This window comes from Lithobates pipiens, unplaced genomic scaffold (assembly GCF_037356315.1).
Source record: "Lithobates pipiens isolate NorthernLeopardFrog02 unplaced genomic scaffold, aLitPip1_a1.2 Scaffold_22, whole genome shotgun sequence".
Lineage (NCBI taxonomy): Eukaryota > Metazoa > Chordata > Amphibia > Anura > Ranidae > Lithobates > Lithobates pipiens.
This window is the reverse complement of record NW_027507784.1, coordinates 104,591,886-104,614,767: the sequence shown is the minus strand read 5'-3', so window position 1 is coordinate 104,614,767 and position 22,882 is coordinate 104,591,886. Positions and strand designations below refer to the sequence as shown.

General features: G+C 46.2%; 1 protein-coding gene across 2 annotated transcripts in view; it reads left to right on the top strand.

Annotated features, from left to right (window-relative positions):
* Positions 1-22,882, top strand: part of GPR155 (G protein-coupled receptor 155) — a 96,474-nt gene that overhangs the window by 10,995 nt on the left and 62,597 nt on the right. For both annotated transcript variants that reach the window (XM_077448034.1, XM_077448035.1), the window contains exon 2: positions 15,215-15,706. In XM_077448034.1, the coding sequence (XP_077304160.1) occupies positions 15,268-15,706 (439 nt within the window). In that variant the 5' untranslated portion in view covers positions 15,215-15,267. The remainder of the gene's footprint in view (positions 1-15,214; positions 15,707-22,882) is intronic.

The following is a 22,882-nucleotide window of genomic DNA, read 5'->3' as shown; positions in this document are numbered from 1 at the left end:
GAAAATTGGATGGGGCCTGGGTGGGGGTGGGGCTCCGCCCCCGCCCCTGGTGCCGCCTATCAGAGGGGCTTCTTAGATCGTAGAAAAGAGGAGAGCTGCCGCAGCCACCTGTTTAATTATAGTGCCGGGAACATCACAGCTTTAATTTCAATAGCTGTGTGTTCCCCGCTGTGTGCCGTCACATACAGCCCCTCCTCCTTGTCCGGGCACTTTGATAGACAGATCACCCGTCCCTTCACTGGCTGCACTACTTGGGACACTGGCTGCACTACTGGGGACACTGGCTGGGACACTGGCTGCACTACTGGGGACACTGGCTGGCTGCATCTGACGGGCACTGGTGAGGCAGCATTGATCTCTTGTATCATGTCCGCAGTCTCTGGCCATCTCCTGTACCATGTCCGCAGTCTCTGGCCATCTCCTGTACCATGTCCGCAGTCTCTGGCCATCTCCTGTACCATGTCCGCAGTCTCTGGCCATCTCCTGTACCATGTCCGCAGTCTCTGGCCATCTCCTGTACCATGTCCGCAGTCGCTGGCCATCTCCTGTACCATGTCCGCAGTCGCTGGCCATCTCCTGTACCATGTCCGCAGTCGCTGGCCATCTCCTGTATAAAAATATTTTAAAACGGTCACTTTCGGTATCGGTGTTGTTTTCGGTATCGGTTTCGGGATCAAGGAAGATTTATTTTCAGTATTGGTTTCGGCACCAAAAAACCCATTCAGTGCATCCCTAGGCAAAATGATAAACTTTACAGGCCCAGGAATATAAGCAGTGCACAGTCTCTTAGGTGAGTCTCCCGTAGGCCAACTATGGCAGGGTGGAACTTTCAGAGACATGAAGATTTCATGGTGTGCTTCAAAGGGTTATTTACGCCTCTGAAATTCATTGATACTATGGGTGTAGACTTTGAGCACTGGAAGGCTATCAATGCTAGGAGAGTTCCTGTAGACCAGTGGTTCTAAACCCTGTTGTCAAGTACCCCCAACAGACCATGTTTTGGGAATTTCTCTTAGATAAAATAACTGGCCAAAATTCCAAGCGATTGACTCTTATTTAAAGCACATGTACAAGATAAAGGAAAACCTGCAAATATAGCCTGTTGGGGGTACTCGAGGACAGGGTTGAGAACCACTGCTGTAGACAGCTAGGTGGCCACCCAACATCAGGAGGCTATACAGCATGCAGTACCATCTGGGAAATCCAAGCAAGCCTGGTAGGGTTACATGTGGAGCGAAGAACCAAAAAATTAAATGTTGATGTAGGGCACAAGATGGTAGAAGTTCCTGGGTAAAGCCATAACAAAAATGACAAACTGGAAAATGACAACTGCGCTAAAAAACTAGGTGCAATGTCACCAACATTACCACAGAAGGTCCTGGGGACATCCAGGGCCAGAGTAGTACAGTACAGGCACCTACCAAAAACCGCCCTGACAAGTAGCCATAGAAAAAGAACTGAACTTATGTTTTTGATTTTTCTATCAAGTGCATAGGCATAAAGATGGAAACACAAAGTAATAGATGAAATTGTGTAATCCTCTTGCTTTTCTACAGAGAAAGTAACTGTTTCCCAGCAAACATATCTGTTAACAAAATGAAATGCAAAACATGGCTCCTAAAGGTCCAATAGGTAGACCGAGCATCCCCATAAGTGTCAATCCTCTTCTCCTGCTGCGTGGCGATGGCAAAGACCATTCTCGTTCCGGTCAAGCCAAGAAGCCGCCTCCGCCACTGATTAAAAGAAATGGGTTTGGCCATGAGTGGGGATTCTTAATTTAGCTGGGTATAATATGTTGTTGTAGGTGTTGCTGCCTACGTTGTTGAAACTGGCCCACTTACGCTGGACTTCCGCACAGATTGGCAGGTAGAATTACACTTTTGCCCCATTGTATTGAATATCTGCCTTGTCCCTGGCCAACCGCAGCATGATTTCATGCTTTTTCTAATTGAATAGGTGTGCCAGCATGGGGGGGGGGGGTGTACCCTTTAGGCAATGAGCCTACCTATTCTACATTGTTTTGATGGAGTCTATTTTCAATATTATCTGTTTTATTATGAGAGGCAGCCACTTGTTGGGCTGCAACCTTGGTGTCCCTGATCAAGGGAGGGAGCTGGTCTTCCAGGTTGCTAATGTGACCCTCTGCAGTGGTGGGCCTTTCTCTGATTTTGTTGTAGGTCCTGGTGCAGAAGGGAGACTTCCTACCGCAGACAGCCAAAGTGTTCCTTGAATTCTTCTACAGAGGCAGTGCATTTATGTACTGCTTTCAAGATTTCAGAGTGAGGGCCTGTGTTGTTTCATCAGTCTCCCCATCTTGGGCTGCCTCAGAAGAGCCATGTGGGCCTGCTTGGGAGTCAGTGCCAGCAAAGATGTCAGACTCCTCTATCGTTTTCTGCTCTATGGTGGAAGAAGAAGCAGGGCCGGCATGTGCAGCATAATCGGCAGAGCCTGAGGTGTTTCTGGTCCAAAAAATTTTTTTTTTCCTGTTTAGCGGCTGTGCCGGTTTTACTGACAGGTTCCCTGGACTTGTTCTGCGGTCTGTGCTGAGGAAAGGGTGACTGGGTGCCATCGTGAGGGTCCGAGACCACCTGTTTTTCACGGCCTTTCCTAGTCGTAATGATGGCAGAGTGTGGCAGTTTCAGGTTCTGGGGGATGTCGGCTGTCGCATCTGTGCCATGTGGACACAGGTAAAAGCGGTTGAGGAAGGATGGTCAATACAAAGAATCCACCAGAATAAAGAAATGGCCACTTTTACATTATGATACAGTGCTTCTGTTAAGTGGGGTACACACTGACAAAATTAGATTTTTATATAATTTGTATACAACTTTCGACATCCAATTCAGACTTGCCAAACAAAAATTTCTGAAGGGACAATTTCTGATAGGGCAGGGAGCCAGACGTATGGATTTCAATGGGGTGTGTGTTTTTTTTTTTATTATTATTTTAGCACGTGATTAGAGCCTGAGGCTTCAAAAAAAGGGTGGGCTTGAGGCACAGAGCCCACCTAGTTGTGTGACAGTAGTGAATTAATATTCGCTGTGGTTTTCCTGATTCTCCTCCTGGCCAATCAAGATGCGGGTCCTGAGACCTGATTAACCGAGAGGAGAAGCAACTGTATTGGCCGCTGAGGAGGCGCGACCTAGATGGGGGTAAGTGCGGGGCTGCTGGGCAAGCAACGGGGGGGGGGGGGTTGTGTATTGTATTGCCGATTGACCGAACCGGGGGGGCGGGATTTGTTTGCACCCCCTCGCAAAATGAAGCACCAGCCGCCACTGGTCATGTCCATATATGTAAAGGGTGTTCAAACCACATGCGAGGTATCATCGCAAACGCCAGAGTGAAAGCAATAATTTTAGCACAAAGTAACTCTAAACTGTACAATATTTATAGTGTTGTCTATGGAGATTTTTAACTGCTGACCAGTGTTTTTAATACCAAATTGTAGAAGAATACACATCGGCCTAAACTGATAAAGAATTTTTAGAAATTTTAGTTATTTTTTTGGATATTTAAAAAATGCCACCAAAAGAAAACTCTATTTGTGGGAATAAAAAGGACGTACATTTTGTTTGGATACAACGTGATATGACTGTGCAATTGTCAGTTAAATCGATGCAGTGCCGCTTCGCAAAAAAATGGCCTGGTCATTAGGGGGCAAATCCTTCCAGTCCTTAAGTGGTAACTGAAAAACAAATCCATGTGAAAGGTCCTTTAGGATGGCCATAGAAGATTAGAATCTCGGCTGGTTCAACGGGAGCCGGCCAAGATTCGAACCGTGTATGGGCAGACTCAATGTGTTGATCGATCAACTTGGGTACAACCAGCCTGCCGGATCTTGCATGTGATTTATCGCTAGTGGCTGCTATAGACATTAGCAGTTATCACTGTCTTCTCCTGGGGGGCCTGGTTTCCCCTGCCGGGAGAAGACAATGACTTGGCAGGAGGGATTCCCCTGACAACACTGTCTGTGTTGACGAGGGAAATCAAGCAAATTTCTTTTGTTGCAGGAAAGAAATTTGCACCATGTATTTGTATTTACCATGTATTTGGATTTCGTCAATGGGAAGGCATCAAAATTGCATCAAAAACTGATCAGTGTGAAAGCAGCTTTACTGTTGTGTAGTCACAGAGTGCGGGAGCGTTGTGCAAATTATCATGTCTTCCTTTTAAATGTCAAGCCCTACACTGAACTACCTTGCAAGTCTCCATAAACTCTCCAATTTTGTTTCATTTCTGTTGAGTTGATAGTTTTCCTGTTTGGCATACGATCAAAGGGAAAATTTTCATTTTCAAATGCTGGGCAGCAGACTCCCATTCACTTCAATGGTGTAGTGTAGATGACAGTTCTGAATTTGCATTTGACCTGCTTTTTGTTTTGCTTTTCTTTGGATGTAGCAGGTCTTATTGAGCAGTGTTTGCATTGCAAACATAAAGGGGGTTATTTACTAAAGGCAAATCCACTCTGCACTACAAGTAGATCTGAGGGGAAGATCTGAAATGAGGGGAAGCTCTGCTGATTTTATAATCCAATCATGTGCAAGCTAAAATGCTGTTTTTTTTTTTTTCCTTGCATGTCCCCATTGGATCTACAGCAACTGCACTTCCAAGTGCGCTTTTAGTGCAAAGTGGATTTGCCTTTAGTAAATAACCCCCAAAGGCTTCAAGTGGAACTTTACTAAAAAAAAAAAAAAAAAAACATTTTCTAGAGGGAAGGTTTTGTTTTTTTCAAATAAACGTATATGTCTTTTCTGAAATAAAAGCTTCTTACCTTCCTGCTGGCAGGTTTCTAGACCTTCGGATTGATTTACAAAAGGCAAATGTGTGTGCACCCACAAGTGTACTAAAAGTGCAAACAAAAACCAAAAAACTGACTTTTTTCTATAGCACAACTCCACTTGCAATGCACAGTTTGCCTTTGGTAATTCATCCTCCCTGTGTACTGATCTGTGCATGTGAATCTTGATGTACAGAATTGGCATATTTACTTTTACAGCATGGTACGTCATCCTAGGCTGTCCAATCGAGATGCCCAGAGCTGGCAAAAGTGAAAAGACTGGGCAAACATGGCAGTGAGAACTTATGAATGTTTCATCACTGGAGTGGACTGTAGTTCTCGTTAAAATGTAGCCTTGTGCTTTGTTTTATGCTCATACAAGTGTTTGAGCAGTGCTCAATTTAAATGCAAAAGGCAGAATTTGACAACAATGCTCTTCTAAACAAGCTGCTGAATCTGTGATTTGGCACAGAGCTGTTCCAGCTCACATAGTCTATGGATGAGGGGCTCCAATGTGTACCCTTTTCATGCAGAGAAGGGAAGGATGCTGCTAGCTGTGCACATATCACAAAGCATCAACTGCTGATGGACTCAAAGACGGGTAGGCAGAGGTCTCATAACCCTATTCTGTTGAGCCATCTCTCCAGCGTATGTGTCTATGTTCACTGTAAGGGAATAACGCAATCTTTTTTTTATTCTGCTGTTTAGTGATGCATTTGATGTGCTACCGGTAGCAAGAATCTATGAGGCGGGACCATGGGAGTGCCATACGTAGCACATCAGTGTTGCTAACCTTCTATATTGGAATTTATTGACACCACACCCAAAATTTACTGGCACAGCCAAGTCTTTACTGGCATTTTTAAAAGGTGCAAATTTCGGTATTTAGGTTAAAACAAATACAAAATGCAATTAGCAATAATGTGATTTAAGGTAGATCTTAAGACAAAAAACATATTTCTTATTTTATTTTCAAAATGATAAGTAAGCAGCTCAGAGACAGGACTTGGGAGGGTGAGAAATTAGAATGGGCAGAGACACACACATGAAATGTACTCTCACAGTGACACTGACACAGCAGCACAGATGATGATCACACCTCACCAACACATCCCTCTCCTGAGTCAAGGTGAAAGTCTCTCTCCATGCCAGTTGGTCCCTTCAGTCTGCTCCAGTTCAAACAGCACTGACAGTCCCGCCCTCGCCTTGCCTTGCTTTCATCCCACAGACCCACACACTCTGCTCCAGCCGCTCCACTCGTCTCCCTTGCACCATGACATCACATGACGTCATGGTGCGTGAGGCACTGCCTCCACCAGACCCACGCCCTGCTGGCGCTGCCGGGAAAAAACACTGTAGCAGGCACTCGGATGGTCTTGGCCGGTTCCAGAACTGAAGGTGCCGAGTTCCTAGTAGAGCGTCACAGCATCCTGTTTTTGAATAGCAAGCTTTTTCTGTTACTGGCAGGAGAAAAGTGCCTGTTTTTTTTTACTGGCTGCCAGTAAAAATACTGATGGTTAGCAACACAGGGGTCTATGTATAAAATGTTTGTGTGAATGAGACAAACATCTGATGCTCTTCCTCTATTGTGAGGTTCCTATAAAGGAAAAAAGTTAAATTTTACATACACTGCCAATTTCACAGGTTTTCCTACTTACAAAGCATGTAGAGGTCTGTCATTTTTATCATAGGTACTCTTCAATTGTGAGAGACGGAAACGAAAACAAAAATCCAGAGAGTCACATTGTATGATTTTTAATTAATTAATTTGCATTTTATTGCATGGCATAAGTAATTGATACATCAGAAAAGAAGAACTTAATATTTGGTACAAAAACCTTTGTTTGCAATTACAGAGATCATACGTTTCCCGTAGTTCTTGACCAAATTTGCACACACTGCAGCAGGGATTTTGGCTCACTCCTCCATACAGACCTTCTCCAGATCCTTCAGGTTTGTGGGCTGTTGCTGGGCAATACGGACGTTCAGCTCTCTCCAAAGATTTTCTTTTGGGTTTAGGTCTGGAGACTGGCTAGGTTACTCCAGGACCTTGAGATGCTTCTTACGGAGCCACTCCTTGGTTGCCCTGGCTGTGTTCTTCGGGTCATTGTCATGTTGGAAGACCCAGCCGCGACCCATTTTCAATGCTCTTACTGAGGACAGGAGGTTGTTGGCCAAGATCTCATGATACATGGCCCCATCCATCCTCCCCTCAGTACAGTGCAGTTGTCCTGTCCCCTTTGCAGAAATGTAGCCCCAAAAGAATGATGTTTTCACCTCCATGCTTCACTGTTGAGATGGTGTTCTTGGGGTTGTACTCATCCTTCTTCCTCCAAATTCGGCGAGTGGAGTTTAGACCAAAAAGCTCTATTTTTGTCTCATCGGACTGGATATCTGGGGTGCTCTTGGGTTCTTCCAACACGTAGTGATGCAGCTTTTAGCAGCATTCTCCAAGTGACTTATGATCTAATTTTTTTTTTATCTCTCCATTGGAATTTGTGAGGATTGCAGAAGAAAAAAATGCCGGATCCTCAGGGATCTGATATTCTCTAAATAATTGTGTGATTCTCTGAACTTCTTGCCAAAACTGTCTAATTACTGGACATGTCCAGAAAATGTGTACTATAGTGCCTCTCTCTTGGCAGCACCTCCAACACCTGTCCGATGCTTCTTGGGAGAATTTATTCATTAATGAGGGAGTGTAGTACCAACGCGTTAGTAATTTACAATTCAACTACTGTATCTTAGTACACCTAGATGATTTTAGAGTTAGATGTAGTAGTATTTTCTCTCTTGGTCTATTGTAAAGATTTGTTCCGGGTCTCTCTCCCAGTTGCCTTCTCACCAAGCTGCTTGCCTATTGTCCTGTAGCCCATCCCAACCTTTTGCAGGTCTACAATTTTATCCCTGATGTCCTTACACCGCTCTCTGGTCTTGACCATTGTGGAGAGGTTGGAGTCTGAGTGTGTAGAAAAACAAGGAGAGAGGCGCCTCTGAATATGTATCAAGTAAAAATGTATTATAAAACAAATATCCACTCACATGAAGGACTGCAGCAGAGCGTTCAGGAAGGAGAAGAACTACTAGTCACAGCAGGTCTGTATGCTGTAGGCAGCACTTGTCCAGTGAGGAGTGGAAGTGACGTGGAGCAGTAGTGGATCCTTCCAGGGGTCATATTCAGAGGTGCCTCGTGTTCAACTGGTGGTCCTGTTTCTGATAAGAGTGGTCTCTACGGCAGATTCACCGCAAGATCACTTATCAGCGGCAGGATAGCCCCCCCCACTGCGCTCCGGTGCCCTCCGCTGCTTACCGCATCTGTTGGCAGAGGCAATCTGATCTTCACCCTGGCTGGTCATCGAGATGAGTGAGGGGGAAGATGGCCCCCACCTGTCTCCATTGCAATGCAGGGTGTAAGCAACGTCAAAACGTCACTTATGCCCACAGCTCTTAAAGGGACATTTTTTTACTTTTTTATTTTTTTATTTTTTTTTTATTCATTTTATTTTTTAATGACTTTTTTTTTTTTTTATTGCAGTAAAGTGTAAATATGAGATCTTTTTTTTTGACCCCGGATCTCATATTTAGGAGGTCCTGTCATGCTTTTTTTCTATTACAAGGAATGTTTACATTCCTTATAATAGGAATAGAAGTGACACAATTTATTTAAAAAAAAAAAAGGGTAAAATAAATATATATATATATATATATATATATATATATATATATATATATATATATATATATATATATATATATATATATATATATATATATATATATATATATATATATATATATATATATATATATTTTTTTTTTTTTTAAACATGCCCCGTCCCGCCGAGCTCCCATACAGCAGCTAACGCATATGTCAGTAGCGCCCGCATATGAAAATGGTGGTCAAACCATACATGCGAGATATCGCCGCGATTGGTAGAGTGAGAGCAATAATTCTAGCCCTAGACTTCCTCTAATCTGTATATTTTTTTTTTTTTATGTCGCCTATGGAAATTTTTAAGGGTAAAATTTGTCGCCATTCCACGAATGGGCGCAATTTCGAAGCGTGACATGTTGGGTATCAATTTACTCGGCGTAACATTATCTTTTGTCTTATTTTTTCATTTTAAAAAAACTGTATTTTTTCCAAAAAAAGTGCGCTTGTAAGACTGCTGCACAAATACAGTGCGACAAAAAAAAGTTTAACTTGTAAACAACACATCTAAAAAAAGAGGCTTGGTCCTTAAAGCGGAGCTCCACCCTAAAGTGGAACTTCCAGTCATTGGAACCCTCCCCCCCCTCCGGCGCCACAATTGCCACCTTTCAGGGGGGAGGGGGGTGCAGATACCTGTACAGTACAGGTATCTGCACTCACTTCCAACATGGATATCCGCAGAATCTGCAGATATTTACGCCACTTCCCGCGGGTCCCCCGCTGTCTGCTGGGAAACACACGGATCCCAGAGACCGCGGGACCATCCTTATTGCGCAGCGCGACTCGCGCATGCGCAGTAGGGAACCGGGAAATGAAGCTGCAAGGTGCCACTTTCTGATTCCCATACCCAAGATGGCGGCGGCAGCACCGAGAGACGATCGAGAGATCGGCTTCGGGTGCCGACATCGCGGGCGCGCTGAGCGGGTAAGTGTCCTTATTTTAAAAGTCAGCAGCTGCAGTATTTGTAGCTGCTGGCTTTAAAAAAAAAAAAACGACGGAACTCCCGCTTTAAGTGGTTAAAGAAAAAATAACAGGTCTGTGAGAGCCGGAATTCTCACTGGTTGGTAGGTGATCAAATACTTATGTCATGCAATAAAATGCAAATTATTTAAAATCAATGTTGTTTTCTGAATTTTTGTTGAGATTCCATCTCTCACAGTTGAAGAGTATGATAAATGATGATGATAAACATTACAGACCTCTACATGCTTTGCAAGTAGGAAAAATCGGATGTGTATCAAATACTTGTTCTCCCCATGCAGACAATATAGGAACTGAACATATTAGAGAAAATACTGCATATTTCACACTGATTTTCTGAATGCTTGTCAAATCTGCACAGTGAATATTTTATACATGGACCCCATAGCGATTCATAAGAGAAGTAGAGAAGGGTTGGTTTTCAGGAAAACTTATTGCGGACCTGTACTTTGTTCATTTGCCCTCCACTACTCCTACATTCCTACCCCATGCCCCTCTAACACCTTGTTTACCCACTGGAGCCCAGTGAACCGATCACAAGGTTTGAATACTGTCACCTGGGGGACAACCCTTAGCCCTGGATAAGAGCTAATACAAAACTTGCATAGGCCTTTTTCTCTCAGCTTCAATGAGCCTATAAGGAGTGGGAAAGATAAATCTCTATACTTCCGGCACAAAATCTTTCATCATATATATTGCTCAATAGCCACATGGTATAGAAGTATGCTGTGTGAGCACCAAATGCCTCTTACAAAACAAAAAAATTACCTTTCAGATAATAGTGGTGACATCATCACCATACTGTATATAGCCTGTACAGATGGCAGAGCCATGGGAGGGACCCAGCAGCTCCACCCACTACAGGCTGCCTGCAGAAAATTACAGGAGGGGCTGGAGACAAGACCAGTCACCCTGAACAAGAAGAGTGAGTCGCAATGCGCTCCCGGAGTGGACAGGCGATCTCCTGAGATCTGTCACATGTCCCAGTAGATCGTCTAGAGGGAGGGGCTGCCTAAGGTGAAAGGAGAACTCATCTTGGCCGTTCCTTGGATGGAAGGTAGGAAGTGGGACAGGAAGTCCCCCTCCTAACTAAGCCCCCATTACCCACCCAAAAAAATTACATGCTAAATGGGGCATGTAAGGGGGCGAAGAGTGCTTAAAGCGGAAGTACAATTTTTGGGTGGAACTCCGCTTGAAGGCGTCATAAAGCTCATAAAACGCCCGAAAAGATGCCTGAAATACACCCAACAAGCAAATCCTATTAATTTCAGTGGCACCTGTTCACATCTGAGCATTTTGTCACCTGAAGCAAAACGCCCGAAGAACTCCTTAAAGAGGAGTTCCACTTAAAAAAAAAAAAAGACTGCAGCTGTTGACTTTTAATAATCGGACACTTACCTGGGTCCAGCGATGTGGGGGAACGAAGCCCCGTTCATCTCCCCCTCCGCTGTGAATGGCCGCGCAGTCATCTGAGACCTGTCATGTGTCCCAGATGACTGACAGGAGGGAGGGGACAGAGCTGAGCCCTTCCTGCACAGAGGGGAAGTGACGTCAAGAGCACTGAAGGACGTCAGGCACTGAAGGAGGCAGACTACGAGGGACCCCCTAGCAACAGGCATTTAGAGGCGAGTTTAAAAAAAAATCCAAATATTTGTTTTAATTTTTTTTTTTTTTTTTTTTTTAAGAGAGGGTTTACTTCCTCTTGAGCAAAAAAATAAATAAAAAATTCATGTGCAACACCACTTTAAGCTCAAAAAAGAACATGAGCTTCTTTGGGGCAGATTACAGGCGTTTTTCTGCTTTTTGGAAAAAAGGAAAAAAACTGTGCCATGATAAAAATATTATACTAATTGTCCACAATGGAACTTTGATCAGCTGCGGCTTGACTGTTACATAATTACAGAAAAAAACACATGAAGGTACCTCCCACTACAGAGGGTCACCAACAGCATGTAACAATAGATATCTCCCACTTCAAAAGGGTCTCAGCTGTTCTCCTCCCTCCACCGATATCATGACCAGGTTGTCAAACCAGTATCTTTAGTTATCTCCCATATATTAAGTCATATGTGCCAATTCCATGCAAAAGAAATGAAGCTATTTACACTATTGGAGCTTCATTTCTTTTGCATGGAATTGGCACAAATGACCTAATATATGGGAGATAACTAAAGATACTTGTTTGACAACCTGGTCATGATATCGGTGGAGGGAGAACAGCTGAGACCCTTTTGAAGTGGGAGATATCTATTGTTACATGCTGTTGGTGACCCTCTGTAGTGGGGGGTCATGAAATTCTGGTAAGGAGTAATTTTGGCTGTATGGTGGTGGATCAAGCACTTGCTACACAGTAGAAGATTTGACGATTTCATCTATATTGGACTCTGTTGGAATTTAAATGTTTATATAATTACACATTGGGTGTTCACTATTTTTGTTTTTATATATTTTTTTGTTTTTCTTCTTTTTTCGTTGTTCACTGTGATCAATTATCCTATAACCCTAAAGCCGCGTACACACGGGCGGACTGTCTGGCCAACTTAGTCCGCCGAAACACTTTTCAGCGGACAGTCCGCTCGTGTGTGGGCTTCAGCTGACTTTTTCAGCGTGCAGTCTGGCGGACTAAGTATTTCGGAATGTTCGAAATACTGTCCGTCGTACTCGCATTTCGACGGACAATCCGGCCGTGTGTATGCCAGTCCGCTGTACTTTTGAAATGAGCGGACTTTTCCCGCCCGGAGAAAAGTCCGCTCATTTCGAGCGGGTATCCAGGTAGGCGGGGCCCGCGAAGGAGACGTCGCTGGCCCCGCCGCCTGGTATGGACTTAAAGGGGAACCCCAACGCCGAAAAAAATCGGCGTGGGGGTCCCCCCCAAGTCCACAACAGACCCTTGTCCGAGCACGCTACCCGGCCGGCCAGGAAAGGGGGGCGAGCGAGCGCCCCCATCCTGAGCCGTACCAGGCCGCGTGCCCTCAACATGGGGGGGGGGGGTGCCTTGCCACCCCAAAGCACCTTGTCCCCATGTTGATGAGGACAAGGGCCTCTTCCCGACAACCCTGGCCGTTGGTTGTCGGGGTCTGCGGGCGGGGGGCTTATCGGAATCCGGGAGCCCCCTTTAATAAGGGGGCCCCCGGATACCGGCCCCCCACCCTATGTGAATGAGTATGGGGTACAATGTACCCTTACCCATTCACCTGTAAAAAAAGTACCAAAAAAACACAACACACGAGATAAAATACTTTATTGCACAGCTCCGGGGGTCTTCCGTCTTTGGGGGTCTTCTCGCCGGACTCCTCAGCTATCTTCTTGTAGCTCTTTTGCTAGCGGAGGAGTCCGGCTTTCTTCCTCGCCGCCGGCCTCTTCTCCCGACTTCGGGGGTCTTGTCCCCCTCTTCGGTTCTTCTGCCGGGCCACCGCGCCTTCTTCTAGCTCCTTTACAGGTGGGTGGCTCTTCTTCGTCTTCGTCTTCGTCTTCTTCTTCGTCTTCTTCTTCGTCACATGGGGACTATGACATCGTAAGGGGGCGGGGTCACCATGTGACACCGCCCCTTGTCCCTATATAAGTGGCCGCGCAGTGCGTCCCTGGCATTCCGGCCAGAGAGATCGTCGAGGCAACATCTCCTGAAGAAGAAGAAGAAGAAGACCGGGCCACCGCCTGTAAAAGAGCTAGAAGAAGGCGCGGTGGCCCGGCAGAAGAACCGAAGAGGGGGACAAGACCCCCGAAGTCGGGAGAAGAGGCCGGCGGCGAGGAAGAAAGCCGGACTCCTCCGCTAGCAAAAGAGCTACAAGAAGATAGCGGAGGAGTCCGGCGAGAAGACCCCCAAAGACGGAAGACCCCCGGAGCTGTGCAATAAAGTATTTTATCTCGTGTGTTGTGTTTTTTTTGGTACTTTTATTTTACAGGTGAATGGGTAGGGGTACATTCAACATGGGGACAAGGTGCTTTGGGGTGGGGGGGCCGCACAGCCCCCCCTTCCCCAAGGCACCCCCCCATGTTGAGGGCACGCGGCCTGGTACGGCTCAGGAGGGGGGGCGCTCGCTCGCCCCCTTTCCTGGCCGGCCGGGTAGCGTGCTCGGACAAGGGTCTGTTGTGGACTTGGGGGGGACCCCCACGCCGATTTTTTTTCGGCGTTGGGGTTCCCCTTTAAGTCCATACCAGGCGGCGGGGCCAGCGACGTCTCCTTCGCGGGCCCCGCCTACCTGGAGACGCGCTCGAAATGAGCGGACTTTCCTCCGCGTGTGTGGGCGAGTCCGTTCATTTCAAAAGTAGGGCGGATAGTATGGCGGACTTAGTACGCCGTATTAGTCCGCTCAAAAAGTGGTGTGTGTGGTCAAGTCCGTTCATTCGAAAGTATGAAGGACTGTCCGTCGGATTGTCTGACGGACTAAGTTGGCCAGACAGTCCACCCGTGTGTACGCGGCTTTATTCTTTAGGACTGGGGGTAATAGGCCTAATTTTGTTTTTCTGCTTTTTACATTGGTGACCTGGGTAAAAACGTGCAACTTTGAAACACTCAGATGTGAACAGGTGCCGTTGAAAGGAATGGGATTTTACTTGCTGGGTGTTCCTCAAGAGAAAGTAAACCCTTTGTAAAATAATAAAAAAAAAAGTGCATAGCATACTAGCTCATTATGAATTACTTACCTGAGATTGAAGCCCCCTGCAGTGACCCTCGTTCACCTCCTCCATCGTCACCATATCTCCCAGAGTGACTTCCAGGTAGCGCTGCTCCAGCGCTGTGACTGGCCTGAGCGAAAAAAGCCAATGCGCACGGTAGACAGAAGTGATGGCATGATCGCCTTCACCAATGGCATGCTCAGTGCGCCTGCACCGTTGTCTACTCTGCGCATGCTCCGTAGAGATCGGTGCCCATTTTTGGGGAAATTATTACCTTAACCGTGTAGGTTAAGGAGATATTTCTTGCACTTACAGGTAAGCCTTAATATAGGCTTACCTGTAGGCTAAAGTGGCCTGTAAGGGTTTACAACCACTTTCAGACATTTTTTCACGAGTTTTACGAGCGTTTTATGAGCTGAAAACACTCAGGTGTGAATGCAGCCTCAGGCTGGATTACTGTACAGATCTGGAAGGAATATACTTTCCTCTTGTACAATATTTGCCTGTTCCAGAGTTCAGCTTTAAAACAGTAGTAAACTGCATAATTAAAACAAAAAAAGGGGCAGTGGGCAGAGTTCATAATGTGCTAGTATGCATCGCACACGTCACAATCTTCTTTGACAAAAAAAAAGCTTAATTGAACAAGCTGAAGTTAGAAGCTGATTGGCTACCATGCACAGCTGCATCAGATTTCGTACTCTCCAGTTTTAGTAAATCTCCCCCTTGTTTATGTTAGTTGTTAGATTTTATTTGTTGGGCTATTGAACTAAAGTAGCACCAGTTGTCTTGTATGGTTCATGCTGCTAAAAATATGTGTACTGTGGAACACATTATAATTGATTTATACAGTGTTGGGAACATTGTAGTCACTATCCAAGAGCACGCCTCACGAATTCTCATGCTTTGTGAACATAATAAATAGAAAATCACTGACAGGACTGGGGCTTTATGTAAAGTGACTAAGTAGTTAGTCTTGCCCTGTAGCACTGAGACTTTGGATGCAAATGCCACCAGGGACACTATCTACATGTTTTCTTTTTCTCTGACTATCCAGCTTCACCCCAGACCTTTTATGCATATGTTTATCTTTTTATGACTCTAGATGTCTTTTTGTTTTTCTTTCAAAGACCATCATGAATCTGCATAACAGAAACTGACGTTAAGAGGAATAACCGAAAACATGGACACCTCTTTGGAAGCTGTATGGAGCAACTTCTCTGTGCACAATTTGACCGATATCGCAAATACCACCAATGGCAGTCCATCAATGTCTATCAACAGACTTTTTCCTGCACTCTTGGAATGTTTCGGTATCATTATGTGTGGATACATTGCTGGTAGAGCCAACGTAATAACTCCTACTCAGGCAAAAGGACTAGGCAACTATGTTTCCCGGTTTGCACTTCCAGCGTTGCTTTTTAAAAACATGGTTGTCTTAAACTTCTCAGATGTCAACTGGTCGTTCCTCTACAGCATCGTTATTGCAAAAGCCTCAGTCTTTATCATAGTCTGTGTGTTAACTTTATTGGTGGCAAATCCACAAACTCGTTTCAGCAAAGCTGGACTTTTTCCTATATTTGCTACTCAGAGCAATGATTTTGCACTTGGCTATCCTATTGGTAAGTAATCTTGTACTCTTTGTATAGTTTTCTTAACACTGACCTCCAGGGAAACTGCTAAATACACAGTTGTATACCTCGGCCAGCAAGGTGACACCAGTTTCTTTTTTTAGAGTACAGTGGTGTCACCTACCACTTGCTAAAATGGACAATAAGTCCTCGTTCACATTGAATGCGGCTTTGAAATTGTGCAACTTCATCTGAAATGGCACAATTTCAAAGCCGCATGCCAGTGCAAGTTTAAAGACATCTGTGCGGCCTCATGCATGGATGTCTGTGCAAGTCGTACCCAAAATTGGCAAAAGTAGTGCAGGAACGACTTTTTTCAATTTGATGCAGCACCGAAAAGTTGACGACGCGTTTATTTGAACATGGCCATTGCTGACAATAGGGTGTGACTTGTCCTGCGATTTGACAAGTCACTCCTATGTCAATGAGAGCTTAAAGAGCGTTACCACACCCATAACACATCAGACCTGCTCTTTTCTCTAGTCAGTGTGTAACCGGCAGTACATGTGCATACAGCTGAGCGTGATTTGGTTATTATTTTTGCCTCTTCCTTTCTGCCTGATTACTGCTGTGTGCAAGGGATGACAATGGCTGATGTCCATGGGAAAGTATAAGACAAAAATATGCGCACTACACCAAAAGTATACAAGTCCAAATGTATTTCTTCATGTAAATCCAAAGAAAGCAAAGACATTGTGTTTCAGGGACTGTCAGGTTATCTCTTCAATACGGAAATTGGTTCCTTTTATCCAAAAGCATGCTTGGTTGTGGGCAAGTAGAGCAGCTTTTCACAACTTTTTTTTAACAAGGAGGAACCGTTGTAAGTAACTCTTAGGCGGCGTACACACGCGGGGACTGTCTGCCGAAACTAAGTTCGTCAAACAGTCCGCTCAAACTTTTGAATGAACGAACACGCCCACACACGGCACTTTTTGAGCGGACAAATACGGCAAACTTTGTTCGTCGTACTAAGTCCGCGCAACTTTTGAAATGAGCGGACTCGCCCACACAGGAGGCAACAGTCCGCTCATTTCGAGCGCGTGTCAAGGTAGGCGGGGCCCGCGACGGAGACGTCGCGGGCTCCGCCGCCTGGAATGGACTTAAAGGGGAACCCCAACGCCGAAAAAAATCGGCGTGGGGGTCCCCCCAAAGTCCACAACAGACCCTTGTCTGAGCACGCTACCCGGCCGGCCAGGAAAGGGGGGCGAGCGAGCGCGCCCCCCCTCCTGAGCCGTACCAGGCCGCGTGCCCTCAACATGGGGGGTGCCTTGGGGAAGGGGGGGCCGCGCGGCCCCCCACCCCAAAGCACCTTGTCCCCATGTTGATGAGGACAAGGGCCTCTTCCCGACAACCCTGGCCGTTGGTTGTCGGGGTCTGCGGGCGGGGGGCTTATCGGAATCCGGGAGCCCCCTTTAATAAGGGGGCCCCCGGATACCGGCCCCCCACCCTATGTGAATGAGTATGGGGTACAATGTACCCCTACCCATTCACCTGTAAAATAAAAGTACCCCAAAAAAAAACACAACACACGAGATAAAATATTTTATTGCACAGCTCCGGGGGTCTTCCGTCTTCGGGGGTCTTCTCGCCGGACTCCTCCGCTATCTTCTTGTAGCTCTTTTGCTAGCGGAGGAGTCCGGCTTTCTTCCTCCCCGCCGCCGGCCTCTTCTCCCGACTTCGGGGGTCTTGTCCCCCTCTTCGGTTCTTCTGCCGGGCCACCGCGCCTTCTTATAGCTCTTTTGCAGGCGGTGGCCCGGTCTTCTGTCGCCGCCGCCTTCCGTTCTTCTTCTTCTTGTTCTTCTTGTTCTTCTCCAGGAGATGTTGACACGTCGCTCTCTCCGGCCGGAATGCCAGAGCCGCGCTGAGCGGCCACTTATATAGTGACAATGGGGCGGTGTCACATGGTATATGTCACATGGGTTGGTCACATGGTGACCCCGCCCCCTTACGATGTCATAGTCCCCATGTGACATCAACCCATGTGACCAACCCATGTGACATATACCATGTGACACCGTCCCATTGTCACTATATAAGTGGCCGCACAGCGCGGCTCTGGCATTCCGGCCGGAGAGATCGTCGTGTCAACATCTCCTGGAGAAGAAGAAGAAGAAGAAGAAGAACGGAAGGCGGCGACAGCGGCGACAGAAGACCGGGCCACCGCCTGCAAAAGAGCTATAAGAAGGCGCGGTGGCCCGGCAGAAGAACCGAAGAGGGGGACAAGACCCCCGAAGTCGGGAGAAGAGGCCGGCGGCGGGGAGGAAGAAAGCCGGACTCCTCCGCTAGCAAAAGAGCTACAAGAAGATAGCGGAGGAGTCCGGCGAGAAGACCCCCGAAGACAGAAGACCCCCGGAGCTGTGCAATAAAATATTTTATCTCGTGTGTTGTGTTTTTTTTTGGGGTACTTTTATTTTACAGGTGAATGGGTAGGGGTACATTGTACCCCATACTCATTCACATAGGGTGGGGGGCCCCCTTATTAAAGGGGGCTCCCAGATTCCGATAAGCCCCCCGCCCGCAGACCCCGACAACCAACGGCCAGGGTTGTCGGGAAGAGGCCCTTGTCCTCATCAACATGGGGACAAGGTGCTTTGGGGTGGGGGGGCCGCGCGGCCCCCCCTTCCCCAAGGCACCCCCCATGTTGAGGGCACGCGGCCTGGTACGGCTCAGGAGGGGGGGCGCGCTCGCTCGCCCCCCTTTCCTGGCCGGCCGGGTAGCGTGCTCGGACAAGGGTCTGTTGTGGACTTTGGGGGGACCCCCACGCCGATTTTTTTCGGCGTTGGGGTTCCCCTTTAAGTCCATTCCAGGCGGCGGAGCCCGCGACGTCTCCGTCGCGGGCCCCGCCTACCTGCACACGCGCTCGAAATGAGCAGACTTCCCTCCGAGCGGGAACAGTTTGCTCATTTCGAAAGTGGCCTACACACGGGCGGACTGTTCGCTCAAACCAAGTTTCAGCGGACAGTTTTTCGGAATTTCCGAAAAACTTTGTTCGTCAAACTGTCCGCTGAAGCCCCACACACGAGCGGACTGTCCGCTGAAACACTGTTCAGCGGACAAAGTTGAGCCAACAGTCCGCCCGTGTGTACGCGGCCTTAGGCCTCTGTGAACCTGTGCTAATAATTACTTTATCTATAACTTTAAAGTGTTTGTTACCCCAGTATTTCATATTCCTGATATGTCTGCTGTACCATGTACTTGTATGAGAAAGTCTCCTGATCTTTGTATTGCTTCTTTTGTGTGAATTCTCTGGTGATCCTTCCGGTCCCTCTGCTTTCCTTCTAAAAACTGACCACACTAAGTAGGATAACACACTGGTCAGTTCCTACTAGGAACTCGGCCTGCTCTCCTCCTCCAATGATCAGACTTATACTGACATGCCCACCCAGTACAGCCATTCACTGGGAAGCTCAGTGTTCTTTTATTTCTCCTCCCCCCAGCTCTTATGCAGTCCAGAACAGAGGGAATGTGATTGGCGATAGCTTATAAAAAAAAGGTGGATATATATATAATATACACACACACACACACACACACACACACACACACACACACACACACACACACACACACACACACACACACAAATATTTTGACTTTAATTTCCATTTTAAACTGAATGGCCCGTTTACAAGGTGATCGTTGTTTACACTTTAAGGTACCTTAGCACAAACTGTAAGTTCAAATATAAAAATAAGTAAAAAGGATAACCATTGTGAAATTCATGTTTTCTTGTTTGACACCCACTCTTATATGACAATTATTTTCAATAATAATAATGAAATTTAATAAAAATTATTAAAAGCCTGAATAATTGCACATGGTGAAAATTTTATTTTTCCCCTACATCAGTGAAAAGGTATAAATCAAAGCATGTAAAAAAAAAATACATAATTTATATACTGAGTACTTTCAATGAAAGTCTTAATACCATGGGGTTACCAGAATATAGACTGTTGCTATATTGGTCCATTAAACATCCAGTTGTAAATTAATAAAATAAAGTTTAATATAGTGTGGGATATGTGGATCTGAAACCACCTAATGCAGATTGTTTGAGAAAGTTGATATATCTTTCATCTCAAGTTCTTGTGTAAACATAGCTGTGTGTACCGAATCGTTCTCACACTTAGCTGGTTAAGCTGATGGTATCATTTTTCAATGTAAAGTAACACTAAAGCGTTCCCTTTTTATTATTTTAATAAAAAAATAAATGTTGTACTTGCCTCCTCTGTGCAGCAGTTTTGCACAGAACTGCCCGATCCTCCTCTTCTGGGGTCCCACACTGGTGCTCCAGGCTCCTCCTCTTTGGCAAATGCTCAATAGAAAGCCGCCGTAGAATGCATTAAAGGGGGTGTGAAGTTATTTTATTATATATTTTTTAAATAACAAACGTTATACTTCCACTGTGCAGCTCGTTTTGCACAGAGTGGCCCAGAGCCTGCTCTTCTGGGGTCCCTCGACGGCTGTCTCTGCTTCCTCCCGCAAGTTCTTCTCACGTTCATGCAAGCTCCCTCGCATGGTGAGAAGCACCTGCGGGCGCGCTCCCATGATACCGCCGGCGGCTATAGCTGCTCGCTGTATCACACGGCCCCGCCTCGTCACGCTGCATCATTGGATGTGATTGACAGCAGCACGAGCCAATGGCTGCACTGCTTGCAATCCAGCCAATCAGCGGCCAGGCTGAGCAGCGACGAGGACGTTGGGGGCCAGCGCGGGACTTTTTCGAGGGGTCAGGTAAGTAAAACGGGGGGACTGGGGGCGCGGGCACTGTGAGATGTTTTTTCACAGGATGCTATCTGCCGGGGACGCCCTCCCTTTAACTTCCCCTCAGCGCGCATCGGGGAAGTTCTGTGCTGGCCGTGTCCCCCGGACACAGCCAGTCACAGATCGCTGTAAGCGGCCGTTTACAGCATGATCAGCGCGCCCAATCAGAGATGATCTCATATGTAAACATATGAGATAATCTCTCATCGCTGGCTTTCCATCCTCACACAGACAGCGTGTGAGGAGGGGGAGATGAACCGCTGCAGAGATGCAGTCAGTCCTGTCCTGTCAGTGTCACGTGTCATCAGTGCCACATATTAGTGTCACGTGTCATCAGTGCCATCTATCAGTGCCATGTCGGTGTCACGTGTCATCGTCCTGGTGCTCCAGGGCCTTCAAAAGTGTAATAGGTAGTCAACAAGTTAGAAGTGTAATTTATGCTCCTAGAACATGTGATGGCGCTCCCTGCATGTTGGGCCTCTCTATGTGGCCAGGCTGTGGAAAAGTCCCACACATGTGGTATCGTAATGCTCAGGAGTAGCAGAATTTATTTTGGGGCATTATTTGTGGTATACACATGCCATGTGAGAGAAATAACCTATTACAATGACAATTTTGTGGAAAAATTTTTAATAAAATAAAAAATCTTCATTTTACAAAGAATTGTGGGAAAAAAATAACAACATCAAAAAGCTCACCATTCCTCTTACTAAATACCTTGGAATGTCTACTTTTAAAAAAAGGGTCATTTGGGGGGTACAAGAAATGAGATCGGCCACCAGTACATCAGATGTGATCAATTTTGTGTGATTCGCACCACAGCTTGTAGACTCTCTAACTTTTACAAAGACCAAATAATATCCACTAATTTGGGTTATTTTTACCAAAGATATGTAGCCGTATAAATTGTGGCCAAAATTTTATCACAGAAACAAAAATTCTTTTTTTTCAAAATTTTTGTTATTTTTTCATTTATAGCGCAAAAAATAAAAAACCCAGAGGTGATCAAAAGAAAGCTCTATTTGTGGGGAAAAAAAGACAAAAAATTAATTTGGGTACAGTGTTGCATGACTGAGTAATTGTCATTCAAAGTGTGAGAGCATCGAAAGCTGAAAATTGGTCTGGGCAGGAGGGGTGTTTAAGTGCCCAGTAGGCTAGTGGTTAAGGTAAAAAACCTTAAAGTAGAAGGTCAGTCTAAAACTATCTCCAAATCTACTCGCAGACATTCTAAGACTAATCTATCTAACCCTGTAAAGCTAAAATCACTATACATACTTTTTTTTTTTTTTTTTTTTTTAAACCGCTCCAGTCTGGTCTCCAGTGGTGGATGCTGTGTGCAGGAGAGATTTGACTGGGAAGTGAGGCTGCCCATAGAGTTACTATGGGGCTTTGGTTGTCAGTTGCCTCTTCTGAGCACTCCCATACACAGAAGCAGCCGCTGACAGCTCAGTGTGCGACTGGACCACAGCGGCTTGGAAGTTTTGGACTCTTCCTGTCTGTGTGACTGTGAGGGATTGAATGCTAATTGGGATGTATTATATCCCACCCACCATCAGATTTTTGAATTTAGGCTAGGGATGCAGCAGGAAGTGCTCTGTGGAAGGGACTCAGTCTCCAGCAACATGGTACAGAGGTATGATCTTCCCGTTCTGCGGCTCTGTGACACAATCGTGGGACATGGGCAGACGTCGAGTCTGCGGGACCCGCGGGCATGGGCGGGCGCACACACCTGCTAGCTCCGCCAATTTAAAGGGGACATACAGGTATGCTGGCCTGCACTCTTAACACATTTCCCATGTGCCTGACATCCACCACAAAGGGATCCCCTAAAGGGTACTCACAACCTGTTTGCTGTGGAGCAGAATGAGTGTGTGGTCCTGTTTCATGACTGAAAGCTGCTGGTAACCTGCTAAAGGCGAACGTGGAGACTAGGGCCGCAAGAAAGAGCAGGGTTGTTCCTTGTGCCCAAGCTGAGGGGGACCAAGATACCGCCTCCTGGTACAGGATTATGCACACTTGGCAGGCTATTGCCCACCCAAATACATCACAGAAGATGTCACACAATTATCACAACAAGGGTAATGTCTCATAAGATGCCATATAATTATCAGAGCAAGGGGGAAAATGGAGCATTTAAAGTACTTCTGCTGTGCACCCTTTGCACACTGAAAGCAGGCATACAGAGACTACCCCCAGACATAGAGGGAGGGGGTCCCAACAAGGAAGGGGCATAGCCCCAGACTTTCTACTCTGGGATCCACAGGTGGCTACCACCAGAGGAAAGTTTGGCCCTCTGGGAAAGCATACCCTCTCCTTCGGGGACTGAACTACACTGATGTGGATTGGACCTTGTAGAGCACCCTGTGGCCAACTATGCCCCACTGTACAGGTGGGTACCACCAG